The sequence below is a fragment of the Bos grunniens genome, chromosome 25, assembly GCF_055505025.1.
Source record: "Bos grunniens cultivar Pamir isolate PY7600 chromosome 25, Bosgru_T2T1.0, whole genome shotgun sequence".
Taxonomy (NCBI): domain Eukaryota; kingdom Metazoa; phylum Chordata; class Mammalia; order Artiodactyla; family Bovidae; genus Bos; species Bos grunniens.
The window spans coordinates 1,299,290-1,319,087 of NC_141189.1; the positions used below are offsets into that span (position 1 = coordinate 1,299,290).

The following is a 19,798-nucleotide window of genomic DNA, read 5'->3' on the forward strand; positions in this document are numbered from 1 at the left end:
GGGACCGTGGCCCCCTTACCCGGGGTCGGGCAGGGCGGTGCCTGGCTCTCCCTTGCTGGACGCCAGGAACACGGCCCACAGGGGCCCAGCTGGCCTTCACCTCAAAGGTCAAAGTCACAGATCTAGACGGGGATCCCCACGAGTGGGGGGCCCGCACCCGGTGCAGTTTGCAGAGACCCGGCCCTGCCCTGGCTCCTGAAGGCTCACGTCTAGCCTGTCCGCGCCACCAGGCCAGGAAGCAGCCAGCAGGCCCATCCCAGAGGGCCCAGGCCGGGTCCAGAGAGGCTGTGAGTGCCCTAGGCCACAGGTCTGTCCACGCAGCAGCAGAGGACGCTGGCTAAGACCTCTGGGCTGCCAGGAGCTCAGGGCCGGACGGGACACGGAGGCCAGGCTACGCGTCAGTTTCTTTATTGAGGCGCCCGGGACCCCGCAGAGCGGGCAGCGTGGGTCCCACCCCACCCGCAGGTGAGGGTCCTGCAGCGCCACCAGGCGGCTACTCGGGGGTCCTGCTCCGGCTCTTGGGGGACCAGATGCTGGACAAGCGGAATCTGGGCTTCTTCCTCTGCTCCTCGCCGCTCCTCTGCAGGTCTAGGGGCGGACACAGGGGCCTCGCTCGCCCACCTGGAGGCCGGCTCCCCACAGCCTCCCACCCGCGGGGCCTCCCAGGCCCCAGCAGAGCCCACCCGCCGCCCTCCCCAGGGGAACGCGCCGAGCGCCTGCCTGGAGAGCACCCGCCGGGCTGGGCGCCATCTGGGGGACGAGGCCTCCCCTCGCCCCGACCATGGGACCCCTCAAGCCCGGGAGACTCACTGCCTCATGGTGAGCCTTCCTGACCAAGCGCCTCTGCGGCCCCGCGGGCCGGCAGGCCCCCTCCCTCCCACAGGCCCCGCCCACGCACCACAGGCCCCGCCCCGATGGCCCGCCCCGCCCCCACGGGCCCCGCCCCCCCTGAGCCGGAGCCCCCAGTCACCCAGCTTCTGGATCATGCTCTGCAGCACCTCGTCCTCCTCCTGCTCCCTGAAACGGAGCGGCCGTGAGGGCACGCAGCGGCGGGGGTGCAGGCACCCTCACACCGCCCGACCTCACCAGCCCTCTCACCACCTGCCGGCGGGCCACACCACTGAACCACCCTCTCCCGCCCCACGCGGGTCCCCACTTCTCGGCCCGGCAGGACCTGGGACAGTGACTCGGGGTCGGAAGGGCCGGCGTGCACCAGGGGTCTCACTAGGGGAGACCCTGGGAGCCGGGCTGCCTGGCAGGGCCCGCCCTCAGCCTCAGGACCCACCTGCAAAATGCACAGGGTGGGTCTCCTCCGGCTGACCAGAGGAGAGGTCCTGAGCCCCCCTCACCCGGACCCCCCTGGACCCCTCACCTAAGCCGGTCCTCATCCAGGAAGTCAATGATGTCGCTTCGGCTGTTGACCGTGTGCACGTACTGGTCCAGCAGATCCTGCTCCCGCCGCCGGTCCTGGGGGGACTTCAGACCCTCTGCACGGACAGCTGGCGTCAGCGGAACCCTGTTGTCCCCACCCTGCTCAGGGACGTGGTGTCCCCACTCCCCAAAGGTCAGGCTCCTCCCCTGGCGGAGCAGGGGGGTCCCTGGCCCATGAGGGGCAGCACTGGCTGAGGGAGCAAGTGAACAGCGCCTGAACTGGAGGGGGGCGCTGCGGGCCCCTCCCAGCTGTCACAGCCACGCACACAACACCGCCCACCCGTCCCAGACACGGCGGGCTCGCAGCACTATGGCAAGGGGCGGGCAGGCCTGCCAGGACCCGAGCCCCAGCCCTGCACTCAGCTGCGGGAACCACGATGCCAACAGACTCTTGTCAGCTGCTCCCGGCACGCCCCACACAACCCTCACCACCACCGAAGGAGAGGGCGCTGGGATCGCCATTTTCCAGGAATGAAACCCAGGCACAGAGAGGCTGAGGAGCTCAGCCAGGCAGCCAGCCTGGGGCCCAGAGAAGCCCGCACCCCGCAGCCCCGCCCCGCGCCACCGGCTGGACGCACCCGGCTTGGCCATCAGCCGGCGCAGCTCCCCCTCGAGGTCCAGCTGCTGCTCCTCCAGGCGCTGATCCCTGGCCCTGTCAAGGGTGCGTGGCTGTGAGCCTGGCCACCCGCGAGCACACCCGCGAGCACACCCACGGGCATACCCGTGAGCACACTCCGTCACAAGCACGCCCGTGAGCACACCCACGGGCATACACATGAGCACGCCTGCGAGCACGCCCGTGAGTACGCCCACGAGCACACCCGCGAGCACACCCACGGGCAAACCCGGGAGCACGCCTGCGAGCACACCCGTGAGCATACCTGTGTGTGCACGGAGAAGGCCCCTCCAGGGGGCCACGGCCAGACACTCACTTGTACATCAGCTCTGACTCCAGCCTCAACAGCAGCTGCTTCTCATGGACGAGCCGGAACCAGTCCACCATGAGGGCATCCTCTGAGTCATCTACAGAGAGGAGCGGGCTGGGCGCAGGCCGGCCGAGGCGCCCAGGGCCACGCTGGCTGAGGCCAGGTCAGGATGCTGGGTGGGGAGGGGAGGCCCGACCGGGGGAGGGAGGGGAGGCCCGACCGGGGGAGGGAGGGGGCCCCAACCCAGGGTGTGGGGGGCGCTCACCCCCCTCAGCCGCTCGCAGACGCTTCTCCAGCTCCACGCCCTGGAGCTCCAGGGCATCCAGCTGCCTCTCAATGTCCTGCACTTGCCGCTGGATCTCGGGCGGCATGTCGTCGGGGTGCAGCTGGGGATGAGCGGGTGGTGAGAAGTGGGGGGCGGCCGTGAGTCGCCCGGGTCCCGGGGCTGAGCTTCTCACCCACCCCCACCCCAGCCCACTCACCCTGACTGGGGAGGCTGCCGACTTGGCAGGCGGAGCAGCTACACCAGCCGGGCCTGGAGGCCTCCCTGGGGAAGGGGCAGGATGAGCCTCTTCAGGCACCAGGCCCAGCATGACCCAGACATGGTCTGCAGTGGGCCCACCCAGCCCTGCCCCCCGGGACGCCCTGGCATCCTGGTATGCCTGCCATGCCCAGCAGCCCCTGCTGGTGCCTGAAGAGTGCAAGCTGGCAGACAAATCCCAGGAGACCCTGTGCTCACCCGGGCCCTGCCCTCCTCTAGGTTGGCAGCTAGCACCCCAGCCACCCTTCCCACAAGATGCCGGGAGCAGATGCCCCATCGCTGCCAGGGTGACTCAGGTTCCAGGAGGGAGGCGGGGCCTTGATCCCGTCCTGGGGCCCAGCCCAGCCCCTCCAGCCCCTCCAGACCTCCAGCCCCACCTCAGATACACAGAGCCCGGCACGTCCAGGTGCACTCGCCTCTGCTGGCACTGGAGGCTTGTCTTCCTCCATTCTAGGCTTCACGAGCTCCTATGCATCCTCCAAAGCCCCACGGGGCATGTCCTCCAAAGGATCCCAAGCAGGAACGCGGTATGACCTGGACTCACCTGGTTTGCCTTGCGGAGGACCTTTCTCCTCCTCCTTCTGGCTCCGGGCAGGGCTTTCCTTCCTCGACGGTTCAAGCTGCAGCCAGTCGCCAGAAACATCCAGGCTGGCTGGGACAGCCAGCTTCCTGAGAGGGGATGCAGACGCAGACGCGGCTACCCGTGGTGAGGATGAGCCATGTGTCAGGCCGGTAGGCCCAGGCCCTCCCCCTCCTGCCTTCCTGAGCTGGGGCCCCTTGGAGGGTGCCCACATGGGTGTCAGGCCACAATCCAAGTCTGCCCGGCTGGCCCCGTCCATGGGAGGGGAAGGGGACAGAAGCCTGGCCCTTGAGGGCACAGGGGACCTGCTTGGGGAGGCAGAGCGGGGCTGGGAGCAGACAGGCACAGTCACGCCTCACACAGGCATGCCCGCCCGCCAGGACCAGCGGCTGCTCTGCCCCCGAGGGAAGGGCCTGCTAGACCGGGGCTGCCTGCAGAGGAGGGTGGGGGCCTCTGCTGGCAGTACCTGGGAGGCTGGCCCCGGGGCCGGCCGCGCCCGGCGTCCTGTCCACCCGCACAGAGGTCAGCGTGATGTGGATGCCCGCCTTGGAGCTCCCGGACGCCTTCCCGGCTGCATCACCTGTCCGCGGCTCTCTCAGGACCTGAGGTTCCTTTGCCTCCGGGGCCCTGGGCAGAGAGGCAGGAGGTCAGGGGAGGGACACAGGCCTCCCCACACCCTGTGCAGACCAGTCTGAAGCACGCGTGCAGCTCTCGGCCCCGATGGCCTCACCTGGAGAGCAGATGTGTGTGCACAGGTGTGAGCGTGTGCTCAGGCGCACACGGCCGATGCACACACGGCCCCCGCCTGGAGCGTGTATGAGGATGGGTCCCCGCAGCTCACACAGGGAGGCCACCCCGCACCGCGGACCTGCAGCGGCCCTCTCTCCCTCCCTGCCCCTCTCTCTGCCAAGCCTACAGTGAGTGGGGGTCCCAGGTCAGCCCTGGGGGGACGCACCTCGGGTGCTCTCCTTCCCTGGGGCCTCCAGGCTGGCTCAGTGAGGATCCGAGGGTCCTGATGGACCCTCCCTGGAGCCGCCTGACCCCCCGAGGCCAGCAGCCTGAGGGCACATGGCCTGTCCCCCCAGGCTCCCGCTTCCACAGCTGACCCGCACGGGCCGACGGCACACAGCCCTGCCATGGGTGCCAACTGGCCGCCGTGTGGCTGGCCTGTGAGAAGCGCCTGCTCTGTGCCTGCCCGGTGCCCGCCCTGGCCACAGGCGGGGGAGGCTCAGCGCCCCGGGGGCCTGCCACATGCACCTGTCCACAGGGCTCTTCTCCACGGGCTTCAGGCGGGCCCTCCACCCCGCCGGCTGGTCCTCCGGGCTGCCCTGGGGGCTGGCACCTGGGCCTGGATGGGAATAGTCTGCTGGGAAAGGCTGCCCCTCCCGCTCCTCCCACCACCCCACCTTCGGGCGCCCCCACGGCCAGCCTGGCTCCTGGGAAGGGCTCCCCGCTGTGTTGTGTGCCTGGGGGGTCCCTGCCCGCTTCTCCTGCTGCCAAACAGGGTGTGCGCTCCAGGGACTCCGTGCGGGTGTGGGGTGACCGTCTGCAGGCCTCCTCGGCTCCGGGCAGAATGGCCTTCGGGCTGGGGGCTCAGCCACGAAAGAGGAGGAAGAATGCTTTGGATCCTGCGTTCTCTGAGCCGCCCAGTGACCCCACGGGTGCCCTCAGGGGCAGCCCCGGCGCCAAGAAAAAGCCAAGTGCACAGTCCTGCAGCAAAGTGTCCGTAACGCTGGCCTGGAGCACGAGGCCAGGGCAGTCAAGGGCATCAGGGCCTTTGGAGAACAGACCCCGAGGCCAGTTCTGGGCAGTGAGGAGGGACCCATGGGAAGGGGACCCTGCCAGGGCGCCGTCGCCATAGGGCGGCGGGGCTGTGGGGCTGGGCCAGCGGGTGACAGCCCCCCAGAAGGGCCCCCAGGAGCCAGGCTGTGAACAGGACCACGGGCTGGGAACAGAGTGGCCACGACACGGCGGCAGGCTGGGCGCGGGGACGCCGGGGACCCCACCACCCCCACAGCCCGGCCCGCACCCCGCCCACACTGGGGGCTCTTACCCTTGGCCAGCGGGGCCTCCAGCTTCAGCCTGGAGCCAGCACCGGCCCCGACAGCCCCTGAGGAGGCAGCCGAGCCCTTCTTGGCCTCCTGGGATGCCCATGAGGTACTGCCCACACCCGGGGTGGCGGGAGGCCCCATCCTCGCGGGGGAGCTGAGGGTCTGTGGGGATGTGGGCAGTGACGCCCTGGCTGGCGGACTGGCTCCGGGCCCCTCGGATCTGGGATGGGAGCTGGGAGCGGGGGTGGCGGTGGTGGGGGCCCTGTTGGGGGGGCACGGGTGTCAGCAGGGGTGGGAGCTCCCTCGACCCCCAGGCAGTAAGCAGCCCCTCGTCTCCCTGAGACGCTTCCCAAGGCCCACCCTCCTGAAGGCTGCTGCAGGTGTGGGCATTGCATCTGGCCCTGGCGCGCCCTCCTGTGAGCTCTGGGGTCGGCTGGCACTGAACACCCCCCGAGGCACCACGTGCAGGGCGTGGGCAGCACCCTGACTTCCCTCCCTGACCCCCCGACCCGCCCGGAGCAGCCGGGCTGCATGGCAGAGTCTGCGCTCCGTCCTGAGTGACATGCACGAGGCCCGCCCACAGCCACCGCGTCCCCGGGAGTGCACTTGTGCAGGAAGTGGGGCCCCGGGCCCCTCAGGCAAACCAGTTCTCTCTCCCCATCCCCCCAGACTGGGCTCCCCACAGGGGGCACCCCGGGAGCGCTCACACAGCCTCGGCCCCCGAGAGCTCTGGACACCCCTCAGCACTGCAGCGGCAGGGGGTCTGCTTGCCCGTGCCCACCCTGGGAGGCCCTGGCACCCGTCAGCGTCAGCAGCTCCAAGCCAGGAGCGGCCCCGATGGGAAGGGCAACTCCGGGCAGTGGCTGCAGCCTTGTCGCCAGCCTGGCATGGACCCTCCAGCGTGTACCGGGCACCACGGTGCACCACCCCCCGCCCCCCCCAGGGGCTCAGGGCGTGACCTTATTTGGAAACAGGTTCTCTCCAGGTGAGATCAAGCTACGACTTGCTCATCCTGGATGAGGGAGGCCCTGACGTCAAAGACAAGAGGGAAAGGAGAGAAGGAGAGGACAGATGGACAGACAGGAGCCCGTGAAGACAGCAGAGACGAGCCAGGGGCCACGGGCGCCCCCGCGAGCCTGTGCTGGGGTGCGGCCCTGCCCACCTCTGGCGCTCGGACCCGCGGCCTCCAGCTCTGTGAAGGAACAATGCCTGCGGTTGCAGCTGCCTGGGCCCCGCTTGTCCAGCAGCCCCAGGACGCGAGCGTGGAGACCCACCTCTACCCACCACCCTGCGGCCCTGAAGGGTCCCGCATGCTGAAGACACTGGGCCGTGCTCAGCCCCGCCAACGCTCAGACCACCCGTGGCCCCGGCCCCTCATCTGTGCATGGTGTCCTCACGTGGACTGAGCATGGCCTGGCCCCCCGCACACATGCAGCCGGCTCTACAGGGCCAGCTGTGGCCCCCGCCTACAGCCTCCAGGCCCTCCTCAGTCCCCACACCCCCCGGTCAGGAAACAGGCTGGGGATGGGCAGCCCTGGTGCCACACGCCAGGCAGGGCCGAAGCCCCGAGCACCTCCCCGGCCTCCCCGGCTGCCCCAACCCCGCTGGGCCCCAGGCCCCTCCTGCACCCACCTGCCGGGCGCCCCGAGCTCCGGGAGGGTTTTGCGGAGGAAGCTCAGTGCCTGCTCCTTGCGGCCGTCCCTGGAAGGTATATCTGCAGCAGCCGGGCCAGGGCCGGGGGCAGCTCCGGGGGTCTGGAAGAACCGCTCCCGAGCCTGCTGGGTCTTAGAGGATGATGGGGTCCAGGCCGGGGTGCTTGCTGGCACTGGAGACGCCGGCCTGGAACTGAGCTTGGTCTGGGGGGCTGAGACTCGGGGTGTGGCCCAGCCTTGCGGTGTGGCCGGGCAAGGATCCGGGGCACTCGGGGTCCCGGTGGGCCGGGGTCTGCCTGCTGGCGACGGCCATACCGTCAGGGAGCTGCTGGTTACATGAGTTCCGGCTTCACCCCCTGCAGGGCCCACCATGAGCCTGGGCACAGCTGGGCTCCCCGTGGGGACTCGGGATGAAGCGGGGGCTGGCGGGTCGGTTGCAGCTGAAGCAGAACCTCTGGCAGACGTACTGCCCGCTACGGCGTCCCAGCCAGGCAGCCTGGCCTTTGGCCCCACGTCTCTCTGTCCGCTTGCCTCCCGCGTCTTCCTCAGGCCTCCAGGGGTCTCCGAGTCCATGGACATGGCTCCATGCCGCCTGGAGGCCAGGCTGGGCAACGTGGGGCTGGCAGAGGTGGTTTCGGGGTGATGGCTGGAGCAGATGAAGACGCCGGGCTCTCCTGTGGCCCTGTAGGCCCCCGAGTGCAGAGTGCTGGAGCACTGCTTACACCTGCGGGGGTTGGGGGCGGGGAAGGCTCCATCAGCCACACGCGTGTTCATTCCTTCCTCCCAGGGCACACACGTGTGCGTCCCATGTCCCCTCGTGTGGCTGGTGAGTCACTCAAACACCCCATCTCCCAATCATTTTGAGGTAGTCTCGCCCAAGGCCCTCCTTAGGGATGCGGACGCCCCGGGAAGTGCCCACACCCATCAGCACGCACACAGACGCACACGTGCACACGCGTGTGCACACGCCCACGCCCACCTGAAGCAGCCGCGGTGGTACAGCCTCCCGTCTGCCAGGTGGCGCTGCATGAGATGCACGTGCTGCCCGCAGACGCCGCAGCTGCTGTTGAGGGAGCCCCCCGCGGCCTGGCCCTGGGGGGTGGGCGCCACTGAGCTGCCTGCCCCAGCCCGCCCACCCCCAGCCCGCCCAGCCACCCAGGGGCTGGAAGATCCCAGTTTACAGACCGAGGCCCCAGAGGAGGCTCATGCCTGGACTCAGTTCAGGGTCTCCAGCCTGGTCCAAGGGGAGGGGGGCTGGGGGCTGATGTTGGGGGACCCTGAGGACCAGGACAGGTTTCAACACCTCCAGTTCCCACCCCAAGGTGCAGAAATCCAACCCAGTTCCCAGCGCCCCGGGCGGGGAAGCCTGGAGTGACTACCCTACCCCATCCCGTCTCCACCTCACCTTGCAGGGCTGGCCTGGGAGCAAAGGACACACCGCCCGTTCTCCAGGCCCACCGGGCGGGGGAGGGCTGAGGTGAAGCAGCGGCTTGCAGCCCGCTGGGCCTGTAGGGCCTCCCTGGCCTCCATTTACCCGTCTGTACAGTGGGCATCACACCCCCACCATCACAGCATTGAAGGAGCTCGTGGGGCCAGTCTAGGGGGCAGCTGGGGCCACGTCTGGGCCCTGAGGGGACTCCACATCCTGGGCACACTCAGGCCCCAGAGCCCTGCTCGGGGGAAGCTGACAGAGAACCCATGAACCAGAGTGAGAGGCTGGGCGCTTACAGCCTTCCGCGGGGGGCCCTCCGTGCCCCCATCTTTCCGCTGGACGGTACGGTTTGTGCTGACTGGAGACAGCGGCTGTCCCCGGGCCGGGCCGGGTGCGGGCTGGATGGGCTGGGTCGGGGCCTTCTTTCCAGACGGCTCCTCACTGGCATTAGACGACGGCCTTTTGACACCGGCCGTGCGCTCAGCTGGCATGAGACACGGGGTCAGGGCCCAGGCCCCTCATGCTGGCTCTGAGAGTCCAGCCACCCTCTTCCCCACCCAGTGTGGGTTCCCTGGAGGTGCCAGTGCCAGTGCGGGAGCTGGGGTGGGGGGGTATGGGCGGGGGCCTGGGTGGGGGGCGGCCCTGACTGCTTCCACTCGCAGCAGGGCCTGGCCTTCCCTGCTCTCCCCCCTCCCCTCCCCCCCCATCCCCTGCCCTCCCCATCCCCTCCCCCATCCCCTCCCCTCCCCCCATCTCCTGCCCTCCCTAATCCCCTCCCCTCCCCCCATCCCCTGCCCTCCCCCATCCCCTCCCCTCCCCAAGAGCCCTGCTCTGCGGGCAGGGAATAGGGACTTTCTCTTCCCCCACCGAGTGGGGCTCTAGGGCAGGCTGGCCCTGAGCCCAGAGCGATCCGGGGATTTCTGAGCCTGGGTGAGGCGAGGCGTGGTGGGAGGTGGGGAGACTGCTGCACAAAGCAGCTGGAGCAACGTCCCCCCCGGCCAGCCCCTCCCCTGTCCGGCCTGTAGCAGCTGCACCCTGCCAGGGCCAGCTGACCCTCAGCACCCAACGGGGGGTCTCTGCGTCAGGCCTGAGAGCCCAGTGGGGCTGGCCACGCCGCCCGAGCTGTGGGCGCAGACCCCAGGGATGCAGACAGGCAGACCCAGGCCCGGAGGGGCACGGGAGAGCTGGGTGTGTCTGCCCGCGGGGGGCCTGGGCAGGGCAGCGCTCACCGGAGGCACCCCTCTGGAAGTAGTTGTAGTACTGGGACACGTAGGTCAGGATGCTCAGCCGGTCGGGCACCTTCAGGGCCACCATGTCCTCGGCGTCCAGCAGGGCCGGGATGCCCAGCTGCTCCTCCGCCACGCTAAAGGCCTGAGGGAGGGCGGCGGTCAGCGAGGGGCCGGGAGACCCCACCCCTCCTTGGCCAGACCACCAGCTACCCCCGGAGGAGTGGGATGGGCCCGAGGCAGCAGAACCGCCTGGAGTCCAGAAGGGTCAGGTTCTGGTTCGTGGTCTGCTCGGCCTGCGTGGCTCCCTGGCCTCAGTTTACCCGTCTGTATAATGGGGATCACACCCCAACAACGGGATTGAAGGAGCCAGGGGCCCGTCTGGGCCCTGGTCCTCAGGGACTCCAGCCCGTCACCGTGGAGACCCCTCAACGGTCCCCCACCCCCGGATCTGTGCACCCCTGGCTGACACGGGCCTCACAGGTCACGGGGCAGCTTTCTCCATGGGAGAAGCCCTCCCCAGGCCAACGGGGACCTGTGTCCTAGGAGCCAAAGCCGGGGGCCGCGGCTGGAAGGGCACTGGCAGGAGGGGCTCCCCACTGGCCCTGGCCTCTGCGTCTCCCCGCCCCGCCTCGGGCTGCCTCCCCTACCTGGCTCTGCGCCGTCGGGGCTCTTCCTGCCCGCCCAGTGGGCTCCCGCCTTCGCACTCCATTCCTCCCCTAAACTACCGTGACTCCCCCAATCTCTGTGCATCCAGGAGGCTCCTGGGCCCGCAGCCCCGCAGCCCCAGCGGTGATGGCCCCTCCACGCCAGATACTGAGGCCTCCCGCCGCCTCTAAGTCCTTCAAACACAGGCGGGATCTGGCTCCTCTGGCTGCCCCCCACCCTGCACAGACCCTGTGGCACCAGGGGCAGCTCCCAGCACAACAGCCTTCAGAGAAGAAGCCAAGTTCTCCCCACACCCCGGGCTGCCGGCTGCTCCAGGCTCCTCCCTCTGTTCTAGTCTCCTCTTTCTTTTCCGACCTCCCCCCCAGCTCTGTTCCAGCCTTCTCCTCTCACTGTTCCAGCCTCCCCCTCCGTCCCTGCCGGGTCCCACCCGCTGTCTCCCACAAGCAGGGCGCCCTCCAGCCCCGGAGCCTCACCTCCGCAGCCCCCCTCCCGGCCTCACCCAGGGAGGCACCCCGGTCCCCTCACCACGCCTCGCACCCGCACACACATTCCCCGTGGTCAGGTGGTCTAACCACCCTGTCACAGTGGGCATATCCCATCCCAAGCCGTCCACGCGTGGCTGGTGAGGGTCTGAAACGTGGTCAGTGCCGCTGAGGAACTGAAAATGCCATTTCATTTCATCTCGATTAAGTTTCCCATTGCCCACGCCGAGCAGCGGCTGCACCCGGGCCGGGCCCACAAGGGAGCGCAGTGAGCACGGGCCAGCGCCCTGGCATCGGCAGGTGGCCAGGAGCTCGCTGAGCAGCAGAGACGCTGAGGCTAGCCGGGAGGGGTCCATGGTAGGAGGGCCAGGCAGCAGTTGAGGCCATTAGCCTGAGAGCAGGTCCATCCCAGGACCCCCAGGGGCCCCGTCCCGCCCACTCCCCCTGCTCTGCCCCGGGTGGGAAGGAGGGTCCAGGAAGAGGGACTGGGAGGGCCTGGCTGCAAGATCAGGGGCTGCTCTGGGAGCTGGGGCTGCCCCGCGCGGGCTGGCCCTTCCCCTGACCACCTGCAGGCAGCGGCGACTCTGAAGCGACCCCTGGGGACGTCGCCCCATGAGGGTCCCTGGGACACGGGCTGGGGAGGCACAAGCGGGCACTCACCAACTTGTTGTTCTCATAAACGTTTTCCTTCCTGAGAGCATCGAAGTTTCTGGAAAATAAGAACGCTGGTGTTCAAAGCAGCTCAGGGTCCAAGAAAGGAGGAGCCAGAAGGGCCTGGGGGAAGGGGGAAACTGAGGCCGGGGTGGGGGCGGGGAAGGAAGCAGGTCGCACAGCGACCGCAAGGAGGGCAGGGCTCTGGCCTGGGAGGCCACCCAGCACCTCCTCTGACCTGGGCCCCGCGGCCCACACGGGCCCCCAGCTACAACCGTCACCTCTCACCCTGTGGAGGCTGCACACGATCCTGCCCGTTAGGTGTGGCTGGAAGCAGGCCCTGGGCGGCAGAGCGGTTAGCCCTGCCGGGCTCCCGCTCAGGGAGGGCGCCCCCTGGCAGGGAGCTGGGGGGTCCCAAGAGGCCAGCGTCCCAGAGCGAGTGGCTCCACGGACGGAGGTGCGCACGGCCCAGTGGTCAGGGCAGGCCGGGCCCCGCGCCAGCACCAGGCTCCTCTCGCTCCCTGTATGAACTCAGCGCTGCCTGTGAGCGCTGCTGTCCCCAGCTCCGTACAAACACTGCCCGGCACTTGCAGACGCCATCAACGCCCCGCTCACAGACAGGGATGAGGCAGAGAGGCTCAGTACATGCCCAAGGCCACACAGCAGGACGACAGGACCAGAGCAGGGTTGAGGCCCCAGAGTCCTGGCCTTTGAGGTTCACACGTGCCCGCCAGGTACCCAGCCGTCCTCCTAAGGGGGCAGACCCTCCAGGCTGAGAATGTCAGAGCCCCCACGCCCACCCCCACCCCGCACTTTGCCGCGAGTGTGCAGGGGCCCCAGGCCCGGCCTGGAGTGGCCAGAGCACAGAGGTCACTCCAGAAGGGGGAGAAGCCTAGTGCCAGCTCCAGGCCAGGCCTAGGACTCCGTGCAGCACCGCACAGCACCCCTGGGAGGACGGTCCAAGCCGAAGACACAGCCGGGCCCCAGCAGGCAGCCAGCCCAGGCCTGGACAGTCAGCTGGGTGGCTCAACGCCTCCGGGAGGCCTGGTCACATATGGGTCTGTCTGGCTGTCCATGTGCTGGGCGGCAGCCTCGCCACTTTGGGGTGATCTTCTGCAGAAGCCTCGGGGTACAGGAGAGAGCTGAGGGCTGCACCCCAGTGCTGCCCGACCCGGGCAGGGCCCTCTTCTCTTGGGGCCCCACCTAAGAGGGCGACCGTAGCTGCTCACGCCCACCTTGAAGCTGGGGAGGTCACAAACAGAAAGGAGACCCTGCAGCCACCTGGCCCGGGAGGCCTTGGCTCCCAGCCCTGACCGTGCACTGACCCCCTGACCCCTGACATACCCAGGAGGCCTAGTACACAGATGAGGAAACTGAGGCTGGCCCTGGGCCACACGTCGGGGGGCCCACAGGCTTCTGGCTGCTGTTCATTGCCCTGCCCGGCTCCTCGGGACCCACCGGTCTCCGCCTGGACCCCCACCTCCCAGGTAACTGGTCCCAGATGTGAGACCACCCAGGAGAACAGAGGTGCTTTGTGCCTGGGGCAGGGTCGCCAGCAGGCTGTCTGCGGGGACAAATGATGGCGGGGCAGGGAAGTGGGCGTGGCGGCCCGGCCTCCCCTCCCCCGCAGTCCGTGGCTGGAGGACTGGCTGGGTTCCATCCATCGTCCAGCGACTCCCGGCCAGGCTGGCCCTTCTGACCTCAGCATCCCTTTGAAAGCCCAATCTCTTCTCCAGACCTGCCCTGGGTCACTGACCAAAACGGCCATGTCCTCAGCAAGACGCTCGGTGCTGCCGGGCAGGATAACAAGGTCTGTTTTGTCTCCAAACAAGCAAAACAAGGAGCCCTCTGCCCCCTGTGTTGGCCTCGGTCCACCCGGGGGCTGCAGCGGCTCCGTCCTGCGAGGTGGGGGGCAGCCAGCTGCCCACAGGACCCTGTCCACCTGCAGACTCAGAGTGAACATCTCAGAACCCAGGGCAGGTCGGGGCACCCACGGCTTGGGGTCAGCCCCACTGAGCAGGCTCAAGGTGTGCCAGCCAGAGGGTGCAGAATCGCCCTTCCACTCAAGTTCCAGGCCACCACACTCAGCACCAAAGCCAACCTGCCTCCCAGGCTCCTTGGCTGGGCCAGACCACCCTGACCAGTCCCACAGCGACCATGCCCCACCCAGACCCGGCTCTCTCCAAACTCCCTGTCTCCTGCCGCCGGGCCTTGGCTCAAGCTGTTGCCTGCATCCAGAGCGCCCCTTCTCCCAGAGCCTGAGCTCACAGCTCCCTCAGCAGGGGGTTCGGCCGGCATCGCCCTGGCTCAGCGGGGTGGCAGAAACAGCCAGAGTCAGAGTGGCCTTGCAAACCCTTTCAGAGAGCATCAAGGAGCGCCTGCCCCAGGTCGCCAGCCTTCTCCCAGCAGGTGAATCCCCGGTGGGACGGGCTGAATTATCCTCCCCAAGGGGCCGTTTGGAGCCCTAACCCCCACGACCTCAGGACGTGACCCTGCTGGGAAGCAGGGAGTTCACAGAGAGAATCAAGCTAAGTCAGCAGGGGCCCTAACCCAAAACGCCTGGCGTCCTTCTAAATGGGAAACGTGGACGAAGAGAGGCCCAGAGTGGAGGCTCGCGGAGCAGACCGCATCCGCATGTCCAGGGCGGAGGCCCACAGGGAACCAGCCCTGCGGATACCCGCCTGGGGCTCCTGGACGGGCCGGTGGGACGGCTTCCTTCTGTGCCTCAGCCGCCGGTTTGCAGACCTTGCCCAACAGGCCCCGCGGGCTGACCCCTCGTCTGACTCAGGCAGGCCTGGCGCCAGCTCGTGTTTCACTTTAAGGCCTTGAGGGGTCAAACCTGCACACCTGTGGGCGGGGACCCAGAGCACCCCCAGCCCCAGGTAAATCAGGCCTGTTCCCAGACTGTCCCAGCGGCACACTGCTTAGGACTCTGCTTCCCCTCTGGGCGGGGCACGGGTTTGATCCCCTGGTTGGGGAAATAAGATACCACAAGCCACTCGGTGTGGCCAAAAATAAAAATAACCATAGTAACGATAAAATCATGGATGTTCTGTTACGACTCCAAGGCACCTGCCTGGGGCCAGCACACAGCCCGTGCTCCATAAACGCTCTGATGAGCTCCTCTGTGCAGTGCTCGCTGAGCGAGGGGCCCCCTGGGCATCTGTTCACTGTCGCAACGCTGGCTGAATGAATGAACTCACTGGGTCTGGGTGCCCTGCCCTGGCCAGCGCCCAGCCTGGCACAGTGCCCGGGCACGCACAGCCCCTGCCCCCCGCGGCCACAGCTGAGCAGGGCTGCTGACCTCCAACGCCCCGGGGGCTCTTGGGCATGCATACCCCCTTCCAAATTCCTGGAGGACTGACCTCACGCTGTTTACTTCCTGGAACTAAAAGCAGCTGCGTGGGGGTGGGCTCTAGGGCTGGAGTGGGGGTGGGGAATGCCAGAAGCAGAGCCTTTTTTCCAGGTGCCTCCAGCACATCTGGGGTTAATCCCACAGGGAAGGGGAGCAGAGAGGGGGGCAGATGGACAGACAGGCCGAGACACAGACGGAGGGACACATAGGCAAGAAAGCACCCAGGGAGGAGACAGGAGAGGCCACGGAGCCGAAGAGAGTGTTGGGGCGGGGGGAGCTGGTTTGGGGCCAGAGACACCAAGGCAGACACCTCGGAAGAGGCTGGGGGACTGGGGCGAGGAGGCGGCCAGGGCGAGGCAGGGAGGGGTCCCCACGCGTGGGGCTGGCCCCAGGACGCCCCCCTGCTTGCCGTCTGGCTGCAGGCCTCCCCCAGGCTGGAGTAGGCCCAGCCAAGAGGGGTCAGCCTGGGGCTCGTGCAGCAGCTGAAAGGGGAGTCAGGCGGGGGTTCGGACCCGAACCTCTTCCCACAGGCACCCTGGAGAGCTGGCCGGAAGGCCACAACAGGGCCGGGCTACAGCTCTCAAGCCAGAGCCAAGGCTTGGTCCCCAGGTGGCTTCCTGCTGACCACAAAGCCAGCGCCGGAGGGTGGGGAGGCCATCGCATGCCCGGGGCCTGGCCCCTCTGCCCTGGCCCAGGAATTAGGTCTTGGGTGGGGGCCTCTGGGACTAGGCCTCCTGACCCCACCATGACTGGTGAGTCTCCCAGAGCGGTCAGGGAGCCCCCCACCACCGCCCCTGCTTCTGGCCCAGCCTGATACAAGCTGCAGGGAAAGGTCAGGTCACTCCCCACGGGACTGTGGGGTGCGGGGGGCACCCCGCAAGTTTGCACAGAGCCCTACTCCCTGACTCCTGACCCCTCCAGGGCCCCCACAAGGCGGGGGGCTCCAGCAGCGCACCCGCCCGAAAGGCCCTGGAGAAGGAAGCCCTGCCTCTGAGAAGGGCTCCCACGCTGGCATCGTACCCGCCCGCCTTCCTCCCGGCCTCCTGGAGTCTTGGTTCCTCCAGGTCCAGCCCCACAGGTTTACTGCCCGGAGGCGGAACGGGAGTGTTTACTTTGAGCTGTTCCTGAGCTCACCTGGCTGCTGGGCAGGTGTGGCGTCACTGGGGAACAGAGCCTGTGGGCGGCACCTCCAGGCCCATCTGTGAACCTACAGCTTCAGAGTGGGCTCGGCAGGGGGGCTGGGGGCAGGGACAGACCGCTGGGTGAACCTGTCTCCCTACCTGCAGCAGACACTGCACACCTGCCAGGGTGCCTGCGGGCGACCAGTGCAGGGCACACGGGAACCCCAGGTCCCGCTGGGCAGAGCCGCCGTGAGGACCCAGCAGCAGGCAGCCGGAGCCCCGCACTGGTGTGCTCCTCCGCTGGGCGCCAGGAGGAGACAGGCAGCAGGAAGGCCTGAGAAGAGGTAAAAGGAAGGCCTTCCTGGTGGCAAAGCTAGGAGACGCGGAGACAGGATGTCCACTTTCCTGCTGCCGGGGGTCTTCACAGGATGGGGAGGGAGGGGGTGAGTCTCACCCAGGTCTGACCAGGGAGGACAGCCACCCTGCCAAGTTCCCACATGCTTCCTCCCCTCCTGCACCGCTGGGGGCCGGTGGGGCAGCTCAGAGCTTCTTGGGGAGGCCATCCCCTTGCCCAGAGGCGTGGCCGGAGCCAGAGGCAGCGGAGGGGTGCTTAGGGCACAGACAGAGGCCCGCGACGCACGTGGGCCCACGCTCACGGAACCCCACCATTTAGTATCTGTGGAGTCCCTTCCAGGCCCCGCCACGTACGGGACCCTGACGCGTCGCCGACGGCTAACGTGACAAACATCCGCAAACGGGGCGGCTGAGGGTAACAGACGTTTACTCCCTCCCACGCTGGAGACCGGAAGTCCAACGCCAAGGTGCCGGCAGGGCTGAGCTCCCTGCGGAAGCTCCCGTCCCTCTGGCCTCCGGTTGCCTTCCCCGGCTGCAGCCATGCGCCTCCACCCTGCCTCTGTGGCCCGGGCCGCCTCTGCCCTGTCTGCTGCTCCCAGGCGCCTGCAGAGCCCTCACCTGGCAACGACAGCCGCGCCTGCTGGGCCCCAAGCACCAGCCACGTCTGCCGACCTCCGGCTGCATGCTGTTAGCTACTGAGCGCCTGGCACGTGCCAGATATAGTCCCAGGCACTGGGGACGCAGCAGTGCACAAAGCAGACATCCTCCCGCCTGGAGCTGAAAGTCCAGGGGGCAGGTGATGGACACCAAGCCAGCAAGGAGGGGCTACACCATCCCCTGCGCCGGGCAAGGCCTCCTCCTGCCCCAGCGGCCCCTGCCCCGCCCTCACCACCTCTGGAGCTGCCTGGAGCTCCTGTCCGTGTGTCTGTCTGCTGTCCGTCTCTACATCACTCCCTGCCTGTGGCGGGGGAAGGCCACCTGGCACAGTGCGGAGTGCTGAGTATACAGCAGGCACTCAATAACGGTTATCGGAACTGCTGCATGACACCAACTTGCGCCAGGACGCAGACACACCCACATGTGCACGCCTGTGTTCACCTGTGGGCAGTGCATGCTGGGACAGGCTTGCACACACACACAGGCCTCCAACCCCAGCTCAGCTGAGAACAGTTGGGCACTCCTGGGGCTCGGAAAGGCCCCAAATTTCCAGTTACACCCATGTGGTGTCCTGAGGCTGTGGGGCTGGCAGAAGGCCACACCCGCTGGTTTTCTCGCCAGTGGCAGACTCCTCCTGCTGACCCTGTCCAGGTTTCCTGGGCTCAGTCACCAGCTAGCCTTCCCCAGGACCCTGCCTGCCCCAGCCTCCACTGCTAGTCCGTGCCCCAGTCTCCAAGACCCCAGCCCACCCCTCAAAGCCCAGCTTCAGGTGTTCAGTGTGGAACACTCGCTGCATCCCCAAGCCGGGGCTGGGGGCAGAGAGCACAGCCCACCGGCCTCACACGTGCATTTCACAACCCCCGGCTGCAGGAGGAAATCCTTGCGGGCCTCTTTCTTAAGACCAGCTTCCCTCTAGAGGGCCTGGGGACAGTCCCTGGGGGTACAGGGGACATCTGGGTGCGGGCGGTGGGGGGGGGGCGGGGCATGTGCAGGCTCTGGTTCTGCCTGATTGTGCTCTGTGTCCCAAGAAAGGATGCCTCCTCCCTGGGCCTCGGTCTCTCGGTCTCCCGGTCTGTAGAGCAGACCCGAGGGCAGCACTTACTGTAGGAGGTACAGCCTCGGGCCTCTCCTACCTGCGGGCTCCCTGGAAAACCTGTTCCACCCACCTCTGGCTCCACCCACAACTTCTCGGGAGAACTTTGAAACACCCTGCTTTCCCAGAAGGCATCTTCTGAGGACACTCTTCCCGAGCCTCTGTCTGGCCAGCCCAGGCACCCGCCCGGGCAGCTTTACTCATTGTGAATTCTCACGATGCAGGGGCCCAGGGCCTCACGGCACAGAGCTTTGTCCCAGCCAGCTGGGTCCCAGTCAAAGAGTGTTTGCTGAGTGCGTAACAGATGGAAGGGCCCAGAATGGGGACAAGGCCTGGCAGCAGGGCAGGGTCCACCTCCCAGCCTCGGCTCCGAGACGCTCTTGGGGGGAGACGACCTAGTCCCCAGACTGCCCCACCTCCCAATGCTCCTGTCTCTGGCCCTATCACCCCAGGGTACTGAGGCCTAGCCAGTGGGACCTGGACCCGGGTGGTCTCAAGCTTTTGGCTCTGTTAGCCCCTCCCCTACAGTGACCCTGGGTTGCATTCCTAAAGGTGCCTAAACAGGCTCCGGGAGGGGCAGTACCCCACAGTCAGTCCGATCAGTAAGGGCCCCTGATCTGGTGGCTAGGTCTCAGGACAGTGGGGGGTCTCAGAGGGCCCGGAAGGGCAGCTGTGCCGGCCCTTTCCCAGGGAGACCAGCCAGGAAGGCTGGCTGTGGCCAGAGCCCAGGTCGCTGGCCTGAGTCACAGACTGACTAAGCCGGCGGGGGCGGCCGGAGGTCCTGGCTCCGGCCCAGCTCCACTTGGTGGTCGGGCAAACTGAGGCCGCGGGGGCAGCCTGCGGAGCGTCCCGCCGGGCCGGGGGTCCTGGCCGCAGTCCACTGCCCCGCGCCCGGCCCGAGCAGGCCGGCCTCGGTCTCCCCGGCGGCGCGCGGGCGGCGGCGCACTCACATGAGGTCCGGCCGGTGGCGGTGCAGGATGGCGCAGAAGGCCAGGCCGTCGCGGAACGACGTGGTCATGTCGGTGATGCTCACGTCCCGGTAGCCCTCGCACTGCTGCCGGCACCACTGCTGCAGCGCCTTGATGGCCGCCATGCGGGCGGCGGTGTCCGCCCGGCCGGCGCCGGAGCTCGGACAGCGCTTCCCGGTGGCCGCGGCCCGGCCCGAGCCCGGGGGGCGGACGAGAACCCCGTCCCCGAGCGCTGGGAGGACGAGGAGCCGCGGCCGAGGAGCCCCGGGAGCACTAGGAGCCGGCGGGAGCGCTAGGAGCCGGCGGGAGCGCGGCCGGAGCCCGCCCGCCTGGCCCTGCCCCCGGCTAAGCTACGCCCCCTACCACGAGGTCCCGCCCTCCAGGCCCCACTCCTCCAGTCAGGATCCGCCCCCGGAAATGCCCCGCCCCCGGGCCCGGCCGGACCCCGCCCCGGCCTGGCCCTGCAAGGCTTCGGCCCGAGCAAGCCCCGCCCATAGGCCCCGCCCAGGCCCCGCCCGCCGCCCGCCCCTCCCTCCCGGGGTCCTGCGGAGGCGCTTCGACGCTCTTTCTTTTCAATCCTGTCCCGCACCCTTCTGGGACGCGGAGACT

General features: G+C 68.1%; 1 protein-coding gene across 5 annotated transcripts; it reads right to left on the bottom strand.

The window, feature by feature from the left end:
- Positions 1–392: 392 nt before the first annotated feature.
- MICALL2 (MICAL like 2) lies at positions 393–19,552 on the bottom strand. 5 transcript variants are annotated; one of them, XM_086376960.1, is made up of 18 exons: positions 19,172–19,535; positions 11,651–11,699; positions 9,843–9,984; positions 8,910–9,097; positions 8,161–8,273; positions 7,162–7,905; positions 6,692–6,721; positions 5,532–5,791; positions 4,736–4,826; positions 3,945–4,105; positions 3,443–3,595; positions 2,840–2,904; positions 2,623–2,743; positions 2,364–2,454; positions 2,010–2,083; positions 1,373–1,487; positions 971–1,017; positions 393–588 (listed from the first exon to the last, which is right to left on the bottom strand). In XM_086376960.1, the coding sequence occupies exons 1-18, from the start codon at positions 19,312–19,314 to the stop codon at positions 494–496; spliced, it is 2,682 nt and encodes an 893-aa protein (XP_086233086.1). In that variant the 5' UTR covers positions 19,315–19,535; the 3' UTR covers positions 393–493. The 5 variants fall into 5 exon arrangements, with proteins under 5 accessions (XP_086233086.1, XP_086233085.1, XP_086233083.1 ...); XM_086376959.1 differs by lacking the exon at positions 19,172–19,535 and adding an exon at positions 16,277–17,028 and having other exon boundaries at positions 8,161–8,255; positions 8,934–9,097; XM_086376957.1 differs by lacking the exon at positions 19,172–19,535 and adding an exon at positions 16,277–17,028.
- Positions 19,553–19,798: the final 246 nt, after the last annotated feature.